General features: G+C 43.9%; 1 protein-coding gene across 2 annotated transcripts in view; it reads right to left on the bottom strand.

Moving 5' to 3' along the window:
- The window catches only part of ap3b1a (adaptor related protein complex 3 subunit beta 1a), a 52,284-nt gene that overhangs the window by 10,943 nt on the left and 24,314 nt on the right, over positions 1 to 17,027 (bottom strand). For both annotated transcript variants that reach the window (XM_056432498.1, XM_056432497.1), the window contains exons 16-23: positions 16,510 to 16,696; positions 15,552 to 15,682; positions 14,125 to 14,257; positions 13,251 to 13,437; positions 11,085 to 11,253; positions 9,512 to 9,560; positions 8,527 to 8,630; positions 1,224 to 1,452 (exon numbers count right to left, since the gene is read on the bottom strand). In XM_056432498.1, coding sequence (XP_056288473.1) covers positions 1,224 to 1,452; positions 8,527 to 8,630; positions 9,512 to 9,560; positions 11,085 to 11,253; positions 13,251 to 13,437; positions 14,125 to 14,257; positions 15,552 to 15,682; positions 16,510 to 16,696 — 1,189 coding nt within the window. The remainder of the gene's footprint in view (positions 1 to 1,223; positions 1,453 to 8,526; positions 8,631 to 9,511; positions 9,561 to 11,084; positions 11,254 to 13,250; positions 13,438 to 14,124; positions 14,258 to 15,551; positions 15,683 to 16,509; positions 16,697 to 17,027) is intronic.

Below are 17,027 nucleotides of genomic sequence, written 5' to 3'. Positions count from 1 at the left end.
CAGTTTTAACGCGCTCGACCGCACACCGGCGCCGCCTGTGTGCACGGAAATAAAAAAAATAAGAGGGAAAATCTTGAGGGAGCGCTGCATATTATACCGAGTGTACCAATCATATAACGTGGGTGACGAGAGTAACGGAGATGGTGCATGTTTGTTGGGCCTGATCGATACTCATGAACAGGGATTAGCCAAAGTAATATTGGCTGTTTTCAGGTTGCATGGGGGGGGGGGGTTGCTATTTGCTGAGCTGATAGCAAACAGGCTCAAAATGATCATTTAATATCGGTCTGAGAAAACAATCATAGGAGGTGTAGAAATTCCAGAAGGCCATCGTGAATGAATACAGGGGAGGCATCACGTGTTGCACGGATTGTAATAAACGAGGCGTCAATAAATCTGCAAATACTGAGCGCAGGTTGTGTGAGGACTGGCAGCGAGTTCAATAACCGGAGGAGGCCAGCAGACTAGAAAACTAGATTATGTAGAAGATGTAAGGCCACATACGGCTTTTTGTTTTTCTCAATCTGACTTTCTTGTGAAAAGAGTCGGTAGGTTTTCTGAATTGGCTTTTCGGTTGGAGGTCTGAAATAAAGTCTGGAGGGTTTTGTTCGACAATATAAACATACGTCAGTACGTCCCCCGTCCCTTGTGAATGTTAAAAAAGCAGTTTGCTATAAAGTCAGAGGTTGTTTGGGAAAGTGAGTGGCACCGGCCATATTTGGACTCCAGAGGAGTGACGACAGCTCTGGTAGCAACCTGTCAATCACCTTGAAGCCCCGCCCTCAAGCATCCCCTGCTTTATAGTTTGACCCTAAATGACCATCGTTTACTAAACGAACATCAAGCTGAACTGAAGAAGACTTGAAACTAGAGATTGAGAAATGAACTCATGTTTACAATTTTTACTGAGGGAATAAATCAAGAGAGAAGTAGAATCGTGTATATAGACTTATAGATAATGCAGGTTTGAGAAGCGTTGGCTTTCACGTCTCAGAACCGGAAGTTGCCGCCTTACACAGCCTGACTTTAGCTTTTTACTTCTGACGAATAGTTTTTGGACCACCGAGGGAAAAGATTTAACAAGCTGTTGAAATTTTAGTTTGAAGGATCTGTCAACAAACCAGTCGACAGTAAGACCCATATTATAATATTACCAGCCTTAAATCTTATGTCACATGTAGCTGCTGCAGGTAGTATTTCACTTGCGTGGCCCTCGTACTCACCGATGGTGTTGAAGCAGTGGATGCTCAGGCCCGCGGGGCTTCGGTCTCCGATGTGGATTTTCTCCAGGCTGTGGTCTGAGCTGTTGGCCAGTATGACCTGTACAGCCACCATCCTGGGCTGGTACAAACAGGGCTGCCGGGGGAAATGGTACTTGGCCGACAGACCTTTTCCAGTCATATGGTGAAGCAGCTCGTGGGTTTTCACAGGGCCAAAAGATGGAGTGGTGACCTAGAGAGAAGTCGAAAAAAAGACGGGATTAAACCTCAGCAACCAGTGATTCCATTCTCCTTTCCTAATATAACATTAGGTTTTTAAAAACATGGAAAGTCACGCTGAACACAGACGATCGGGTCTCCTTCCCCTTTGCCAATATGTTTTACAATGATTAGCCAAGTGAAATGACTGTTGTTGTCGATTAGAGAAGCGTATATAACGGCTGTTTCCCATCCAACTCTTTTTGGACCAAACCAAAGACGTGATGTTGAAAGAGGAACAAAGTTGGTGAGTTATAATAATTGCCCAAATCCCTGTTGATTGCATTCACAATATATTCACATACAAGATAACTGAAGACAAAAGTCAGGTGTTAGTATGGCAGGACGAAGCACGGCTGGAAACAACAGCCTGAGAGCAGAAAAGGAATATAAGAAAAAACAACAAAAAGAAAAACATGCAGAACATTACCCAGAAGCCTCGGGCTCTCCACATCACAACAACACAATATCCAGGGACGCCTCGCACATTACAGTGCAAATGCATTCGCACAAAAGGACAGATTAATACAAGAATCCCCGGTCTTTCCATCACACGCAATTCGCCGCGTCCAATCAGCGCGGGGAATGCAGCACTTCTGAGTGAAGTTGTACCGAGGGTTGGCCGACGACTCCCCACCAGCCCTCCCTTTATCACGGCGGCGGGGCGAAAGACGAGCCCATTTAAGAAATGTTCCCAATCAGCCTGGTTAGAGGGAAATGGGCTGGATGCTCGGTTCAAACCCTCCTGAATAAAAACGACCTCTAATGAATAGAAACACAAGTGCCTGCATGGGCCGAACCCGCCGCTCGCAGGGGCTTTTACCTTTTCAGACGCAGGAAATCACATTACCTTTGAGAGTTAGCGGCAAAGAAAAGGAGGCGGATGAAAATGAACATCTCGTTACTCGGAGGAACATTGTTCACGCTTTCCATGTTTTACTCTCGGCTTTCGGCCCACAAACGCAGAGAAGATATTAACCTGTCGAATATGACAAACGCCTCAATATGATAAAAAGCGTCGCCAAAAGTACGAATACTTTGAAGGCAGTCTCTTCAAGTCAAAGAGGCTCGTCTGCCTTGAGTGACGCCACTAATTATTTAGAAACGCCGGGGCGGACGGAGCCTTTTCACACCCTCTCAAACACTTAGCGCCTCCACGTATTCATATGCCGAGAGAGGCAACACAACATTTGAAAAATGATGAAAAATAGCTCTTTACCACCTCAAAGAGACGGGGAGAACAAACACTGAGGAATAGAAGGCGTACACGTTTAAGCAAAGGGTGTGAACTAATTAAGCTAATTGAATATGACTAATAATATGATGTGAAGAAACAATTAGGGCGCCGAGTGGCGTCCTCCCCCTCCTCCGACGTGTCGTGGGGAGACAGAATCGGTTTGACGTACGACGCGACGGCGATGAGTTTCGGGGCGTTAAGTAAAACTCACCATCATCAGCAAGACGCGAGGAAAAGCTGCAGGTTTGTCTCAAAGGATGTTTTTACTAAGCAGTAAGATGTAAGACATGACGCTATTTTCATCAACATTGAGGTCAATTAGTCAAAAACGACAAATTGTAGAAAGGGCTTTGAATGCCAGAGTCAGAGTCTTCCTCAATCTCGTTTATCTGACTGGATATATTGACTTATAAGTTCTCGTACGGCGGCTCGTGTCGAAGGACGGGGATACTGGTTTTGAAAAAGTAGATATGGGTAAATCGGACGACAGCAGAGATCACCACATCGTTGTATTCGACTCCACCGGAAGTCGGACTGAAACTGACTCTCAATCAGTCGGTTTCCACGACCTTCGATGTGGTTTATCTGTTGAATTGTGAAACTTTGCGGGGACTCGCAAAAGTCCGGACTGCTGCAGACGCTTTGGGAGGGTGAGGAGGGCCAGAAGCCGGGAGGCGGACCCGCTGCATGTTAACCCAGTTCTCCGATTACCCACGAGGCACCACAAACTTCGCCACAGGGGCACGCGATCAGATGGCAAACGAGCAGAATTGGGACTCTTTTTTTCCGAGATTCGAGTGGCGCCCGTATGAAACGCGTTTAAAAAACAAACCCCGCCGCCCGAGAGACGGCGCCGTCGAGGGAACCGGCAAAAGGAGGTCAAACAAACATCCTCCGGCGTGGCGTTGTGCCGCCGTGTGCATCGGGCCGCTCTTGTTGGAGCGGTCGCCCTCGATGAAGCCGCCTGTAATGTGAGATTTACCTCCCCGACAGACACGTGGTCAAGGTCCCGTCTCGTCGTTGGGCGGCGAGGACGGAGGCTTCAAACTGCTTGTCATCACCCACTTGACACCGTGGACGGTGAAAAGCCCGACACAAGCCCCCCCTTCACTCAAGTGTAAATAAGAGAAGAAGAGGGATGTAACCTTGACTTCTCTTGTCAGTCTCCCTTTTCTTTTCTTTTGGCTCCCCCCCCCCCTCCACCCCGGGACAGGAAGGAGGGAGGTGACAATGAGCGAGGGGGAAATTGATTGAGAGGCTCTATTATGCATCAACTTAAAGGAAGCTCCCGTGATGGATGACACAGACACCAGTCACCTTCAGAGCCCCCCGGACGCCACGCTCCCAGCATCCTCTCTGGCAAATGACCTGAAAATCCCGCTGACATATTCAAAAAAGAAAGAAAGAAAGAAGGGTTAAGCGGGGAGCTGGGGGGTAGCTTCGTGCCGTGTGCATAAGAGGGCCAATTTTAAAAAAAGAAAGTGGCGTGGGGAGCACAGAGATGTATGGGCATATATTGAAAATCCATTTCTGTTTCTCAGCCAGCCTCCAACGCCGGGGACAGGATTTCATTACGCTCGACAAGAGTTGTGAGGACTAAGGTAAGGGACATGTGTTTGACTTTAGGGCCTAATTGTTCCCCTCAGTCAGGAGATGACAATTAATTGAGGCGACGTCACAAAGACCTTGGCTGCAAATTGGATTAAGTAAATGTTACTACAGCCATCGAAAAACTACTTTAATGTAACAAGAAGTGTCTCCGGCGCATGTAGACAGAGGTTACTTCATTTATGACAATTTGTCAGTGAATTAGGCGTTTTAAAACAATTAATTTTTTTCGAAATTTTCCATTACAGAAGATTAGCAATAATAGACGATTGTTATTCAGAAACAGCATTGTCCTTCATTTAGCTTTGGAAGTATTGTTGGCAAACTGCGCCTTTGAATTTGCGTGATATTTAATGAACGATGGATTGTTTTCATCAACGATTAATCTGCCGATCGTCAATTAAATGTTCGAAAATACTGAAAAGTGCCCAATACAACGTCACACAGTCCAAAACTCAAAGATACAACAACATTTACTATAAACAATTAAGAGAAGAGAGACTTACAATTAAAGTAGATATTATAAATACTGTAACACTAGCTGCAAAACATGGAAGAAACTCAGTGTAGTTTTCTGCTACTTTATACTTATATTTGACTACATTTCAAATGTTACAAATATATTACAAATATCAGGTTAAGCCGAGTCCAGTATCGAATCCTGAAGCTAGTAAAAAGAGAGAGAAATCCTTTTATTATTTATATTATTATTGTTAATAGAAGTTAACTGGGTTCATGAATAGTCCCTTTTTTTCTTGAATCTTTTTTTTTTTTTATTAACAAAAAATAATAATAATCAGAATATTTGTAGTGAAATAGCATTTACAGTTTGTTATGCTGGAAATATTATTTTACAAAAAGAAAATATACAAATTTATAACCTTGTAGAAATCACCACACAAGGATGATGTTTTTTTTTTTTTTTTTTACATAAGATTTCTTGAATCTCTAATCGCAATCCATCATTTTGTCTTAATTTAAGAATCTCGCACAGGAAGTGAAACTTGAACTTTTAAGAATACATTAAATGTTTTTTTCTTTTTTTATGTTGTTACTTTGCTGCATCAAACCGATGTGGCATCATATTCATGGTTAAGAGCCTAATTCACTTGCTCAAACACACAAATGAAAAATAGGATTTTTAAGAGACCGCCGTCACGACCTCTGACCCCTCAGATAACAAACAAACACAAGACGACAGATCAAATGCCCCTACACACACACACACACACACAGAAATAAACAGACAAAAAGCTGGATTCTAAAACTAGGTAAAGTAAAATAATGCTGCATTAAAACAAAGTATCCACTTGCCACCGGAGCGGCGTCTGTGTGTGTGTGTGTGTGTGTGTGTGTGTGTGTGCATTTATTCCTGTTTAAGAGGCAATCTCCTCCGTTTGAGTGGCAGCGCGAGGTTTGGAGGGCAGCTTGCTGCTACATTCGCGGCGCTCGGGGGGTCCTTCTGCCGATTCATAATTAGACGTGAACCCCGAGCTCCCCACTACGGGGGGAGGTCAGCGGGGTGAGGAGGGAGGCGGCGGAGGAAGAGGGGGCCGAGCCGGCGCCCGCCTGATGGACACCAAATGAACAAATTATGATGGCCCCCTCTGGGCGTGATGGGGTCAAACGCCGCGCGCCCCGCCGCTGACAGTTCAATTTCCCCCCGAAGCAGCCCCATTCGCCGACTGCTAATTATGAATGAAAAGTTATCAGCCTCGGCCGCCCCCGCCGCGCACGGACAGCGGTCGGAAGAGGTTTCGGGGAGCGTTAAAGGGGATGGGGGGGGGGGGATTTAAGAGGCATTTGTGAGAGATCCTAATGTCAAAATGTTATTAGAGAGAGCGGTAGCATGCAGAAGCTGGAGGAGAGGAGGAGGAGACAGAAGAGGAGGCGGGTCAGAGACAGTGACCGGGGTTAATCTAAATGCCTTTGATAACCATGCAGTAATTCTCTAAAAGGGCCCGAGCGCTCAGCTGAGACAGACCCGCTGCCTCTGTGGGCAGATTGCTGAGAAATAGAAATGACACAGGGGCCAGCGTGTGTGTGTGTGTGGTGTGTGTGTGGTGTGTGTGTGAATAAAGGTGAGGTTATTTACCCTTGTCTATGAATCCCGATGCCCATCATGTATTTATGCATAGAATTGCCTCTAAATCAGATGTTGATGTGCGAAAAGTTCCCTGTTTCTAATCTGCATTTCTATTCTCTATTAACTCCAACGGCCTTCACCTGAGGAGTGGAAGGGGGACGGGTGGGGGGGGGGGGGGGGGTGACTAACAAGACTCGCGCTGCATAAACGCTGGTGCGAGAGCAGCTGTCAATCATACTGACAGACAGGCGGGCGACGCTCAGAATACAGAGTAACTCGGCAGAGCGGCGGCGCGGAGGCGTCCGTCCAAACGCAGGAAAACTAATCGTTCACGAGGAAAAGTTAACGCAGACTCACTTTGAAAGCATCTTTGAGATAAAGTCCTTCACTTTTCTGGCACACACTAATATAAGCAGCGCAGTGTGAAACTGTTGAGCTTCAGATGCGTTTTATGGAAGCAGATAATTGGCTGTAGTTGGTTTTTAAGAGAGCGTTCTTGATCTTCTCATCGAGAAACAAGCGCATTTCCCCAAAAATTTAATGAAACTTCTGTCTCCTCCCTCTTCCGCCACGCTGTTGTTTCCCCACAAAAACTAAAAAAGACAAGAGACGTCGATAGAGCGGGATTATAAAAAGGTACGAACTTAACTAAAGACCTACTACAAAATAAAACCCTGAAAAGGAAAAGGTTTGAAATTTAGCGTCGGCCGTGGAAACGTCAATACTCGCATCGGATCAGCTGTTTTCAGTTTGTGTATTTATAAAGCGTCCGTCATAAATACAGACATAAACAGGATAACACAATGTGGCCAAGTTCAGATCTACAAAATACAATCCATTCCTCTCTCAATTTGTATTGTAGAAGTGCTTCTATTAGGCTATTAATGGACAAGTCAGTTAGCTCAAAATGTATGTTTATCAATTATTTATTGACTTAATTGATCGCAAATCTTTATTTTTGCAAAAACAAACCCCCGTGCTCTGGATACTTTTAACCCTTAGGGTAAATTTTGACCATAATTAACCCTCCCCCCCCCTGGGTAGGTCATTTGACCCATTCAATTCACCCTCCTGTTACCTTTATATTTACTTTTTTATTTTTTTTTTTTTATTTCAGTTTGTCCAAATTAAAAAATTCCAAAAAATTATTAGATTTTTATTGTTTAAGTTTTTTTGTGTGTTAAGTGTTTTTGTTTGTTTTTGTGTTGAGAAAAATAAACATTAAACATTGAACATTTGAATGGGAAATTAATCCTGGGGGGGAGAGGTATTTGATAAGGTCAAAATGACCCTAAGGCAACACAAGGGTTAATCATTACATTATAAATTAAATTTAAAAAAGGATCCACAGATTAATTATTAAGTAGATTAATCGCTACATGCAGCCCACTTTTATATTTATGCATCATCTATTAACAGCAAACCACTTGAATAATTTAAATTAAAAGCCCACGTCAAACGCCTGGGTGAAACTGAACATACTGAACAAAAAACAGACCGTAAATGTTCCGATATAGAAACCTCCAGACAGCAGAATAGACAGCAGCAGCAGAAAGAACGGTCTGGACATTTGTCCTCCCGAGGGGAGGGGGGGGGATACAAAACATACAGACGTGTAGTCGCTCACATAGTGAGGAGAGAAAGGAGCCGTCACACTAGGAAAGGTCAACCATCAGATATACACAACGCGGAGACACAAGGGACACAACATCTGACAGAGAGAGATGGAAGGTGACAGAGAGGAGGAGAGTTAAGAGAGAGGGGATGGAGGGGGGGGAGGGGGTGGACTTATAGATGAGACGGAGAAATAGAGTTCAAGGGTGTGGGGAGAGCAAAAGACAGCGAGGGGTGAGAAAGACAGACTATAAGAGATACAGGAAACAGGAAGAGCAGTGGCGCCGTCCTCACGGGCTATAAATATAAGGAGGCAGAAAAGGTCAATAGTCGGCATCTGGGAGCAGAAAATGTTCCACAGGGGAGAGCGAGGATCATTCCAGCATCTCGTACCTCACCGCCGCTTCCATCAGTGTCAGACCGAAAAGGAACAATCGACTCTCAACACATGGTGATGGAGGAAATGTCATCACACGCACACGCACACGCACACGCTCACAAACCTGCATGGCGGAGGAGACGTTGGAGAGGGAGAGGCCCTCCAGGTCGGACAGCAGGGACGGAGAGATGACCGCGGGCTTCGGTGCGTTTGCGGGCGCGGGACAAACTGAAACAACAGAAGCCCCGTTAAAGCCGCGACGCCTCGACGTTTGACGCGGATGTCTCGTTTCGATGCCGACACTAGGGGGCGCTATAGACGAACATGTTCAGATTCCACACGCACCTGCTTTACAGCTATACTATTTCTGGCCACTTGGGGGCCGTGGAAAGAAAAGCAGAAAGCATCAACGAACACGTCGAATTACAACACACAAATTAGGTTGTTTTACAGGTGTGGATACCGCAGGCCTGTACGCGCTCAACATTTAGCATTTGTTTCAGGGATATTTTAATTAATTTAAGAGTAACATGAAGATTTATTTCATTAATATGAAGCTTATGTTACTCTAAAATGTCACAAAACATTTTTTTATATATTTATAAAAGGGCTAACCAGCTAAAGCTCTGGAAGTACAATCAAGGAGAACTTGTTTAATTTAAATTATTGTTTTATTTAAGTCTTATTTATCAGGAAACCTACTTTAGCCTATCAAGTGTAAACATGGGCTATTTATTTACACATACAGCAGGCACGGAAAAACACTGGAATGCATTTGGATTCGGCCACCTAACAAAATAAAAGCCCAATATTCCTCTCGCATTCGCTCTCTTCAGCTCCAGAGAAAAGCGCCCTGGTTCATTTATTGGTCGACGTTCGATTTTCTTCTCAGGGAATTTTCTAACTTTCTCTGTCTACCATTTGTTGTTCGGCAGCTAGAACACATTTCATTGATCAGAGCTTTGTTTTTGGAGCCTGCTGCAGTTGAAAACTGGGTCTTTTGCGGGCCATGAAACCGAAACTAGTCAAACTTGTCGGGGGATCAGTAACCGTAGAAACGACAATTTAAATGTAGTGATTCATAGCGGTAAAAGTGCAGATGAACTCACAGTCATCTAGATCCAGTAAGGAGACCTCCGTCTTGGACTTCTCTTCCACCTGGAAATCAAACACAGCAACATGACGATGAGCAGCACAGAAGACGAAGAGAACCAGGCAGAACCAGACAGAACCACCCACCCCCCCCACACACACACAAAAAAGACACTTCAAAACCAAAGTAATGAAATTGTGTGGTGTGAAATGTTTCAATTGTGCCGGCGGTGTCTCTGGAGACGCGACACATTCATCCCCAAAAAACAGATACTCTGCATTTATATATATGTGACACGTCTGGAATTTCCAGTGGCCAGTCATGCAGAGTGTCGCGGTGTCACAACCGATACACGCCACCCCGCGCGACTGAGGCGCGCTTGTCAGGCGTTGACGTGTGGGAATTACAACACAATAAAAAACGCACTTAAACCTACGAGCGCCTTTCATCGCCCCTTTTTTTCCTCCACGGCTCCTTTTTTCACGGCGCATAAAAAGAGCCATCAAATTCCACTCTGCAGACTTGAGTCGGCGGGAAGGGGACAAACAAGCTACACAAGAATAAGAATGAGTGAGGTGAAAAGCAAACAATGAAAGTTAGCAGCCGCATCTTATCAGATCTTCTCTGATTGCCGCTTGGTGGCGGTAATAGAGACGGAAACCGTGTTAGCGGGCGGAGGTCTGAAGGAGCGGGAGGGCTGTGAGAAAGATGCATAATTCATAGGCCATCTCCACATGACAAACTGTATGAAATGAGAATTTCATAGTGCAGATAAGGAAAGTGGAAGGTTAGAAATAATGTGATGAGCATAACAGGTAAGAAGAAGACGGGGGCGGGGGGGGGGGGGAAGAGAAAAGGGCGGGGGACTCGGAGATGAACGCGGAGGAGCAAAAATTATATCCCGAAATGTTAAATTGTTATTTCGACGCTCTGATCATGCGTGTGCGCCTCAGGAACAACGACTCCCAGGAGAAGCTGCCGTTTTGTACTTTGGAACAGCAGAGAGCCGAAACAAGAGCGTCTCCATTAATCCCGTTTGCAAAAGTATCCTCTACTACGCCGGGTAAACGTGCGGAAATGTAGATATTGTAGAATATTTTATCTCAGAGATAAACATACTTTACAGTTTGACACATGGCTATCTATCTATCTATTCATATATTTTTCTACATTTTTATTTGTGAGGAGCGGGGGTAATATTTTTTGAAAAAAGCAATTTTCCAAGATGAAATACCGATGAGAAATAAAACTTCTGAAATTCTGTGAGAATAAAGTTAAAAACAAAAAATTCTTATTCTGAAATTAAGTAAATTAGCAAGAAGAGATCATAAATGTTCTCCGAGATTATTAAGAATTAAATTAAAACCCCAGAACATGCCGACACATCGAATTTGACGTAGCAATCAGATTCAGCACTGAGGAAATACTTTCCATCACAAGAATCCAGACATTGCCATGAATTGGGCCTATTCAGAAGACAACAACATACTTATTTCCCCGTTGTTTCTTATTAGTCGCGCTTTGTAGAAGTAGTGAAGACATTTCCTTGATCTGAGATCCAAATGGACCTAACTTAACCCCAGGGTCACCTTGGTTTTGGCCTTCACGTCACTCTTCTTCTTCTGCTGTGCCGGGGGGGCGTCTGAATTGGAGTCGTCCTCGGAGTCGTCCTCGGAGTCGGTCTCGGAGCTGGAGGAGCTTTGGGCCGACGAGCTGCTGTCCTGGGCCACCGGTCCGTTCCCGTTCTCATCCGAGTCGCTGAAATGCAGCGGAAGAATAAAAACACTTCTACAGCTCTCATTGGTCGAAATCGGAACCAAGAGTCTCGGGGACGTCAAGCGTAAAAACCCGTAATTTCTTTTAATAATATTTGCCTTTTCCATCTGGACTGAAAAGCTGAACGAACAGCGATCAATCAGGTTTTTTAAATTCGTTTCATAAAGTTAATTCAACATTGCATTCGGTCCTAAAAAAAAAAGAAAAGAAAAAGAAAGAAGGCAAGAAGATTCTCCCCATCTTCCTCCACTCTCTTTCACTTGCCTCCGTCCCTCTTCAATTTGCCCCGATAATGAGTGTTTACTCCGCCTGCCTGGGATTTTCAGCCGTTAAATTAATGAGGGGAATTGTGACGGTAACTGGCTTTTTAACTTGGGCGATGATGAAAAGCCAGTATTAATTTGGCCTACAGATTTCATTTGCTGCGAACAGGAAAAAGTGATATAAATCACTGTGGGCCTGATTAGGCCCTGCCTGAAATGACTGGGCCATAATGAGGGCATTATGCTGTGTTTGTTGTGGAAGCACTGGGGTGAGCGGCTCTAATTACCGTGTGCACGCTCGTGTGTGTGTGTGTGCGTGTGCGTTTGTGTGTGTCTGAGCACCGGGGTGAGTTGCTCTAATCATTCTCTCTAATGGAGAGAACAGGGTCAGCCGGCGGCCTGTCACACAGAGAAATCGGGTACGATTCTGTTCGGTTTGTGTGTCCGCAGCCGAGTGCACGAGAAAACCAAACGTGTGCGCGCGAGCATATTTCGGCAGTAATGACTCAAATCGCATTCATTGGCAACACCAGGCTGCTAAATGACCAATCAGAAGTCATTATCCATTAGCCATGTAAATGTGGGTTACGCTACTGGAGGAAAACTCTCCTTGATTAGCTCGTTAAAGGAACTCGCACCAACGATATTCCAGCAGCGCCGCCAGCTTGATGAGCCTGTGTGTGAGAGACAGAGAGAGACGGTGTGTGTGTGTTTATATATATATTTATTTATGTAAAAAGAACAATAGGTGTATCTGTTGACTGAGATTTGGTTTGTTTGCTGCTTCGTTTCGGTTCTCGTTGAACTCTCAAATGGTCAAAAAGGGACAAAACGTGTTGGGACTGAAGGAGGAATAGTCATTCAAAGGGCTCGGCATTATATTGATTTGTATCTGTATCCCGATATTCGCCCAGATATGGTAGAAAAGCATCAGCGTTGTCCTTTTCTGGTTTTCTTTTCAAAGGCAGCATCACAGGAATATGATGTCATTTTCTGAACCTACCAGACTTTTCTAGCTTCTATTATTTGCCTTTACCCTCTTCGTCACTACTGATGTCAAATATCTTTTCAACCCTTCAAAATCGAAGTATTTGGTCAAATACTTGACCACGCCTTGATTTAAAGCTTTATTTATTTGGGTTGTGTTGACAGCACTCAGTTTGGCCAAGCAAAAAAAACAAACATGATCTACGCTCTCTTGCCCATAAGACTGTTTGGACCAAAACAGCGTTTTCACCTCGCCGAACGAGGTAGTTGTTCTTCTACCGCTGCCTCGATCGGTGTCGTGTGCGCTCGTGTTATCATGCGATTTCAATCTGAACCAACCCTTTGCTGTGCGATATAAATAAACTTGACTTACTAACCCACCAAAAACATGTCCAATCCGTCATAAAGATCCAGCAAGTATAAGAATCCAAAGCATGCACAATGTCAGATTACTGGCGAACATGAAGAATGAAGTGCTGATGAGCAGAAAGAGGTGGAACATGCTAGAAGGCGGGTCGTCGGGTAGATTCTAAAAACGTCCGACGCTGTGAACAGATGGCGGTTTGATTATCGATGAAGCAAAGCACGGATCGCATTTTGTTGTTGCCTACGACTCTCACGCGCACACCTGTCTCATTAGGTGGAGAGGTACGAAGGGAAAGGAACATCTGGAACGCACAGGGAAGAAAAATGATGCTTTCAGAGTCTCGCGGACGGGTTTAACTGTACCTGGAAGCAGCAGCAGTCGTCTTGCTCTTCTTCTGCGGCGCCTTCTTGGTCTTTTTCTTCATCTTCTTCTTCTGTTCGGATTCGGATTCACTGGAGCTCTTCTCCGAGCCGCTGGAACTCTTTCCGGAGTCGCTGGAGGTCTCGGACGACTCTTCGCTGCTCTGCTCCTCGCTCTCACTGCCCGACTCTGTGCGGACGTCAAACATCCACCCGGTCAAGTCAAGTTACAGGTCTTAGAACTGACAATGACTCTTCTTAACCCTCCTGTTACCTTTATGGTCAATTTGACCCCATTCAATGTTTAATGTCGGTGTTCTTTGGGGTCAATTTGACCCCAGGCTGTTTTTCACTGTGTCAAACATATAAGAAATATCAACTTTTTTATATATTTAAAGGGCTATTTAGGTAGTCAACAAACAAACATAAAGTACCTCACACTTAAACTTGGGAAACAATATTAATTCAAATAATTTTCTGGAGGTTTTAATTGCTGGGGTAAAATATGTTAGTAAATGTAAAGGTAACAGGAGGGTTAAAAAGTAATTTAGTGAAGTAAGTAATGAAACAATGAGCGGTTAGACACCTCGAATCTGCAGCAAGGCAACCGACTCCTTTAAGTGTCATATACAAATCTGCCATGATTACCTGACTTCTGTGTCACGAGTGTGTTTGGCTGAACTGCAAAAATATCCACTAGCTCATCGGTTGCATTTCGGTCAAAGTAGCCTCTAAATTTGCGCTTCCCGCTTTGCATTCTGGGACCTGTAGTGCTAAACGTCCCAGGCGTTACCACCGGCGACCACGCGTGTCGTCAAATCCACCAGAAGTCTTAAGGATATTATTATTCTGTATCCATCCAAACACAAAGACAAACCTTCACTGCTGCTGCTGTCACTGCTACCGCTCTCAGATGCTTTCTCTTCCTTCTCCTCTTCGTCGTCCGAGTAGAACTTGGCATCAGATTTGGGTTTCTTGGTCTTCCCGACCAACGGAGCCGACTCCTGCACCTGATCAGAAATGAGTGTTAATGAAGTTAAAAACATTCAAACAAGTCATTCAGAGGTATTCTCAAGGGTTTTTCTGCTTTGTTGGAGTTCGATGTGAAGAAAACTAATTTTCTTACAGACTTTATGAACTATTCACACAAAGCAAAGAGTAAAGCATGCAGCCATTAAAGTAGATTTGCACACCTCTCACTCAATCCACTCAGATGTAATGGAATCATTAACTCAGTTTTTTCAGGCATTTATTTTGTCCAGGACAACATAGATTTCCCAAGATACTGTATCGGTTATATTAACCTTTCATTTAAAACTAGGAGTAAAGTCAGTTGAAATGGTTGTTGTGTTCAGTTTTGTTGTTGTTTATTGTTTTATTTGGATCCCCATGAGCTGCCACAAAGTAACAATGATGAAGCTGGTGCTAAGAAAAAAAAAGAGAATCAATAATACCCCTGACTGAAAAACAAAGCTCTTTGATTTGTGTAATTTCTGTTCTTAAACTTCTAAACGGCACAACAAGTGATCGTCTCTGAATGTTTATTCTGCAAACACAAACTGATAAAACAGCCAATAAAACACGGTCGGAAAATGGCCAAGTTACAGGCCAGCGAATGTCTTTTTTAAACACAAGTAATAATATAAGTGTGCAGAATAAAACTTCTCATCGGTCAAAGATGCAAACAGAATTGTGATTCCATTTCTTTTGTGTTCCTGTGTGTCACTCAAATCATTTATCTTGTTAACAGTCTCTATAAACTAACCCACTGGCAGGTTCGAAAGGCATGTTTTGCTTGCTTATCATTGGATTTTCACACTTCCGACAGTCCTTGAATGCATCATGTGTGAAATGTAACCGAGTCTAAACTGAAAATAGTGACGCAGATAGAGTGAGATATAAATCTGATCACTCTGCCTCATGTGAAATCAAATCAGAAATTTTTTTTAACGTAGTTAGTGAGAAGTTTAAGTCTTAAGGAATGATGTGAGCCGAGGTTTTTCATGTACATCTTTCACTCGGCAATCGTAATAAGAATATTTCATATATTCTTCTTTTTTTATTTTATTTTTAAATATTTGTAAAAATCCTATTGATATTTTTATATTGTCGTATACTGCCCGGCACGATGACACTATTGAAATTAAACTTATTTGGTTGCTAAACATATGTATATATCGTGAAGCCCTCGTCTCGCACCGTTGATGTTTGTCGGGATTATTGAGAAATGTTTTGCAGAGACACAAAGAGAGAACCGAAGAAGTTAAAAACCAGGACTGTGTGTCAGGGCGGCGGATCTCTTACTGGCTCAATGACCTCCACGTTCCTCACAGACTGGTCCGGAGCGACCGCCGGCCAGTCCGAGAGCTCCTGGTAGCCGGTGGCTTTACTGTTGATGCTGTGGGAGAGAGTGCCCAGTTGGAAGCGGTCTCGATCTAAAAGTAGAAGAAATAAAACAAACAGAAATAAAACAATGAGAGCGATGAAAAGCAAAAGAGAGAGGGGAGAGAAATGGAAAATAAAATAAAAGACGAGACCAAAAACAAAAGGAAGTTTGTGCAGATGGAGGACGATTCAAGAGATCTTTAATAGAAGATGCATTCACATGCATATCAGCGCTTTGTTTGAGCGTGCACAGAAACGCACATTCACTCCCCCCCCCTCCACCCCCCTCGGTGTCCAATGCATGGAGATAATCAGTGTGTGTGCCTTGGGAGGTGTGCTCTAAAAACTGTGCTTTGCAGACCAAAAAGAGAGAAAATAGACTTTAGTTGTGAATATTAAGAATGACAGGGCTGGTTAGCGCTTTCCATGAACACCCAGTAGGTGCAAACCGCCTCTGAATTTTAATGTTGCGGGAGGCAGATTCTGTCCCTCTTGTCAAGTGTGTGTGGGGGGGGAGAGAGAGAGCGAGAGCGAGATGAGACAGCTAAATGAGGGATTTTTTTCCTCTTCTTTCTCAGTGTGTCTGAAAAAGGTGAGCAATAGCTCAATAATATACCCATCTCATTAGTCCAAGGTAAAGGGGTCTGACCTAACTGCCCTTCAGAGAGACAGACGCAGCAGGATAATAAAACCACCGCCTGAATCAACTTTGCATACCGCTGGAAATTGATGTGGAATAGAGGTCCGGTTAATATGGATTCAGTGATTGGCTTTAGATGACTTACCAAACAGGAGAGGAAAGGTATCTTAAAATATTCAACCTATTTAATACGTGCCGAAGATATAAGAAAAAAAAGAGGTCGCTGTATGAAAGTACCTTTGAAGGCAGACTCGAGCATCGGGGCCGGTTTGGGCGCCAGCAGGATGCGGCGGGCGTACTTGTTGAGGGCGCCGCTCTTCTCGTTGGGCACGATGAGCTGCCTGATGAAGCGGGTTCGGTCTCTGATGTCGTAGCTCTGGTCGTATTTGCCGAGGTTCAGGATGTACTGGGTCAGCAGCTTCGTCTGGGGGGGGAGAAGAGAAAGGCAGGAAGAGGTGGAAGACAGTGGAAAAGGATAAAAGGCAAGAGAAAAGGCCGTTTATTCAGTAGAGCAGAGAGAAATCTTATTAAAGAAGAATATCATCCACATTTTAGGTATAGAACCACAACTTCACTACATTATAAGATACACGGTCACACTTTCTATGATGCCCATGTCCATAATGCATTATGAACATATTTATCATCTGCTTATAACACTGTATAACATATAGATATAAGCCCTCATTGTTATTATCATAGTGTATAATAATTCACAAAGCATAATAAATTCTAACCTTTACTCAAAGTGGTCA

This window comes from Pseudoliparis swirei, chromosome 15 (assembly GCF_029220125.1).
Source record: "Pseudoliparis swirei isolate HS2019 ecotype Mariana Trench chromosome 15, NWPU_hadal_v1, whole genome shotgun sequence".
Lineage (NCBI taxonomy): Eukaryota > Metazoa > Chordata > Actinopteri > Perciformes > Liparidae > Pseudoliparis > Pseudoliparis swirei.
Note: the sequence above shows the minus strand (reverse complement) of the source record. Positions and strands in the feature narration are given on the sequence as shown.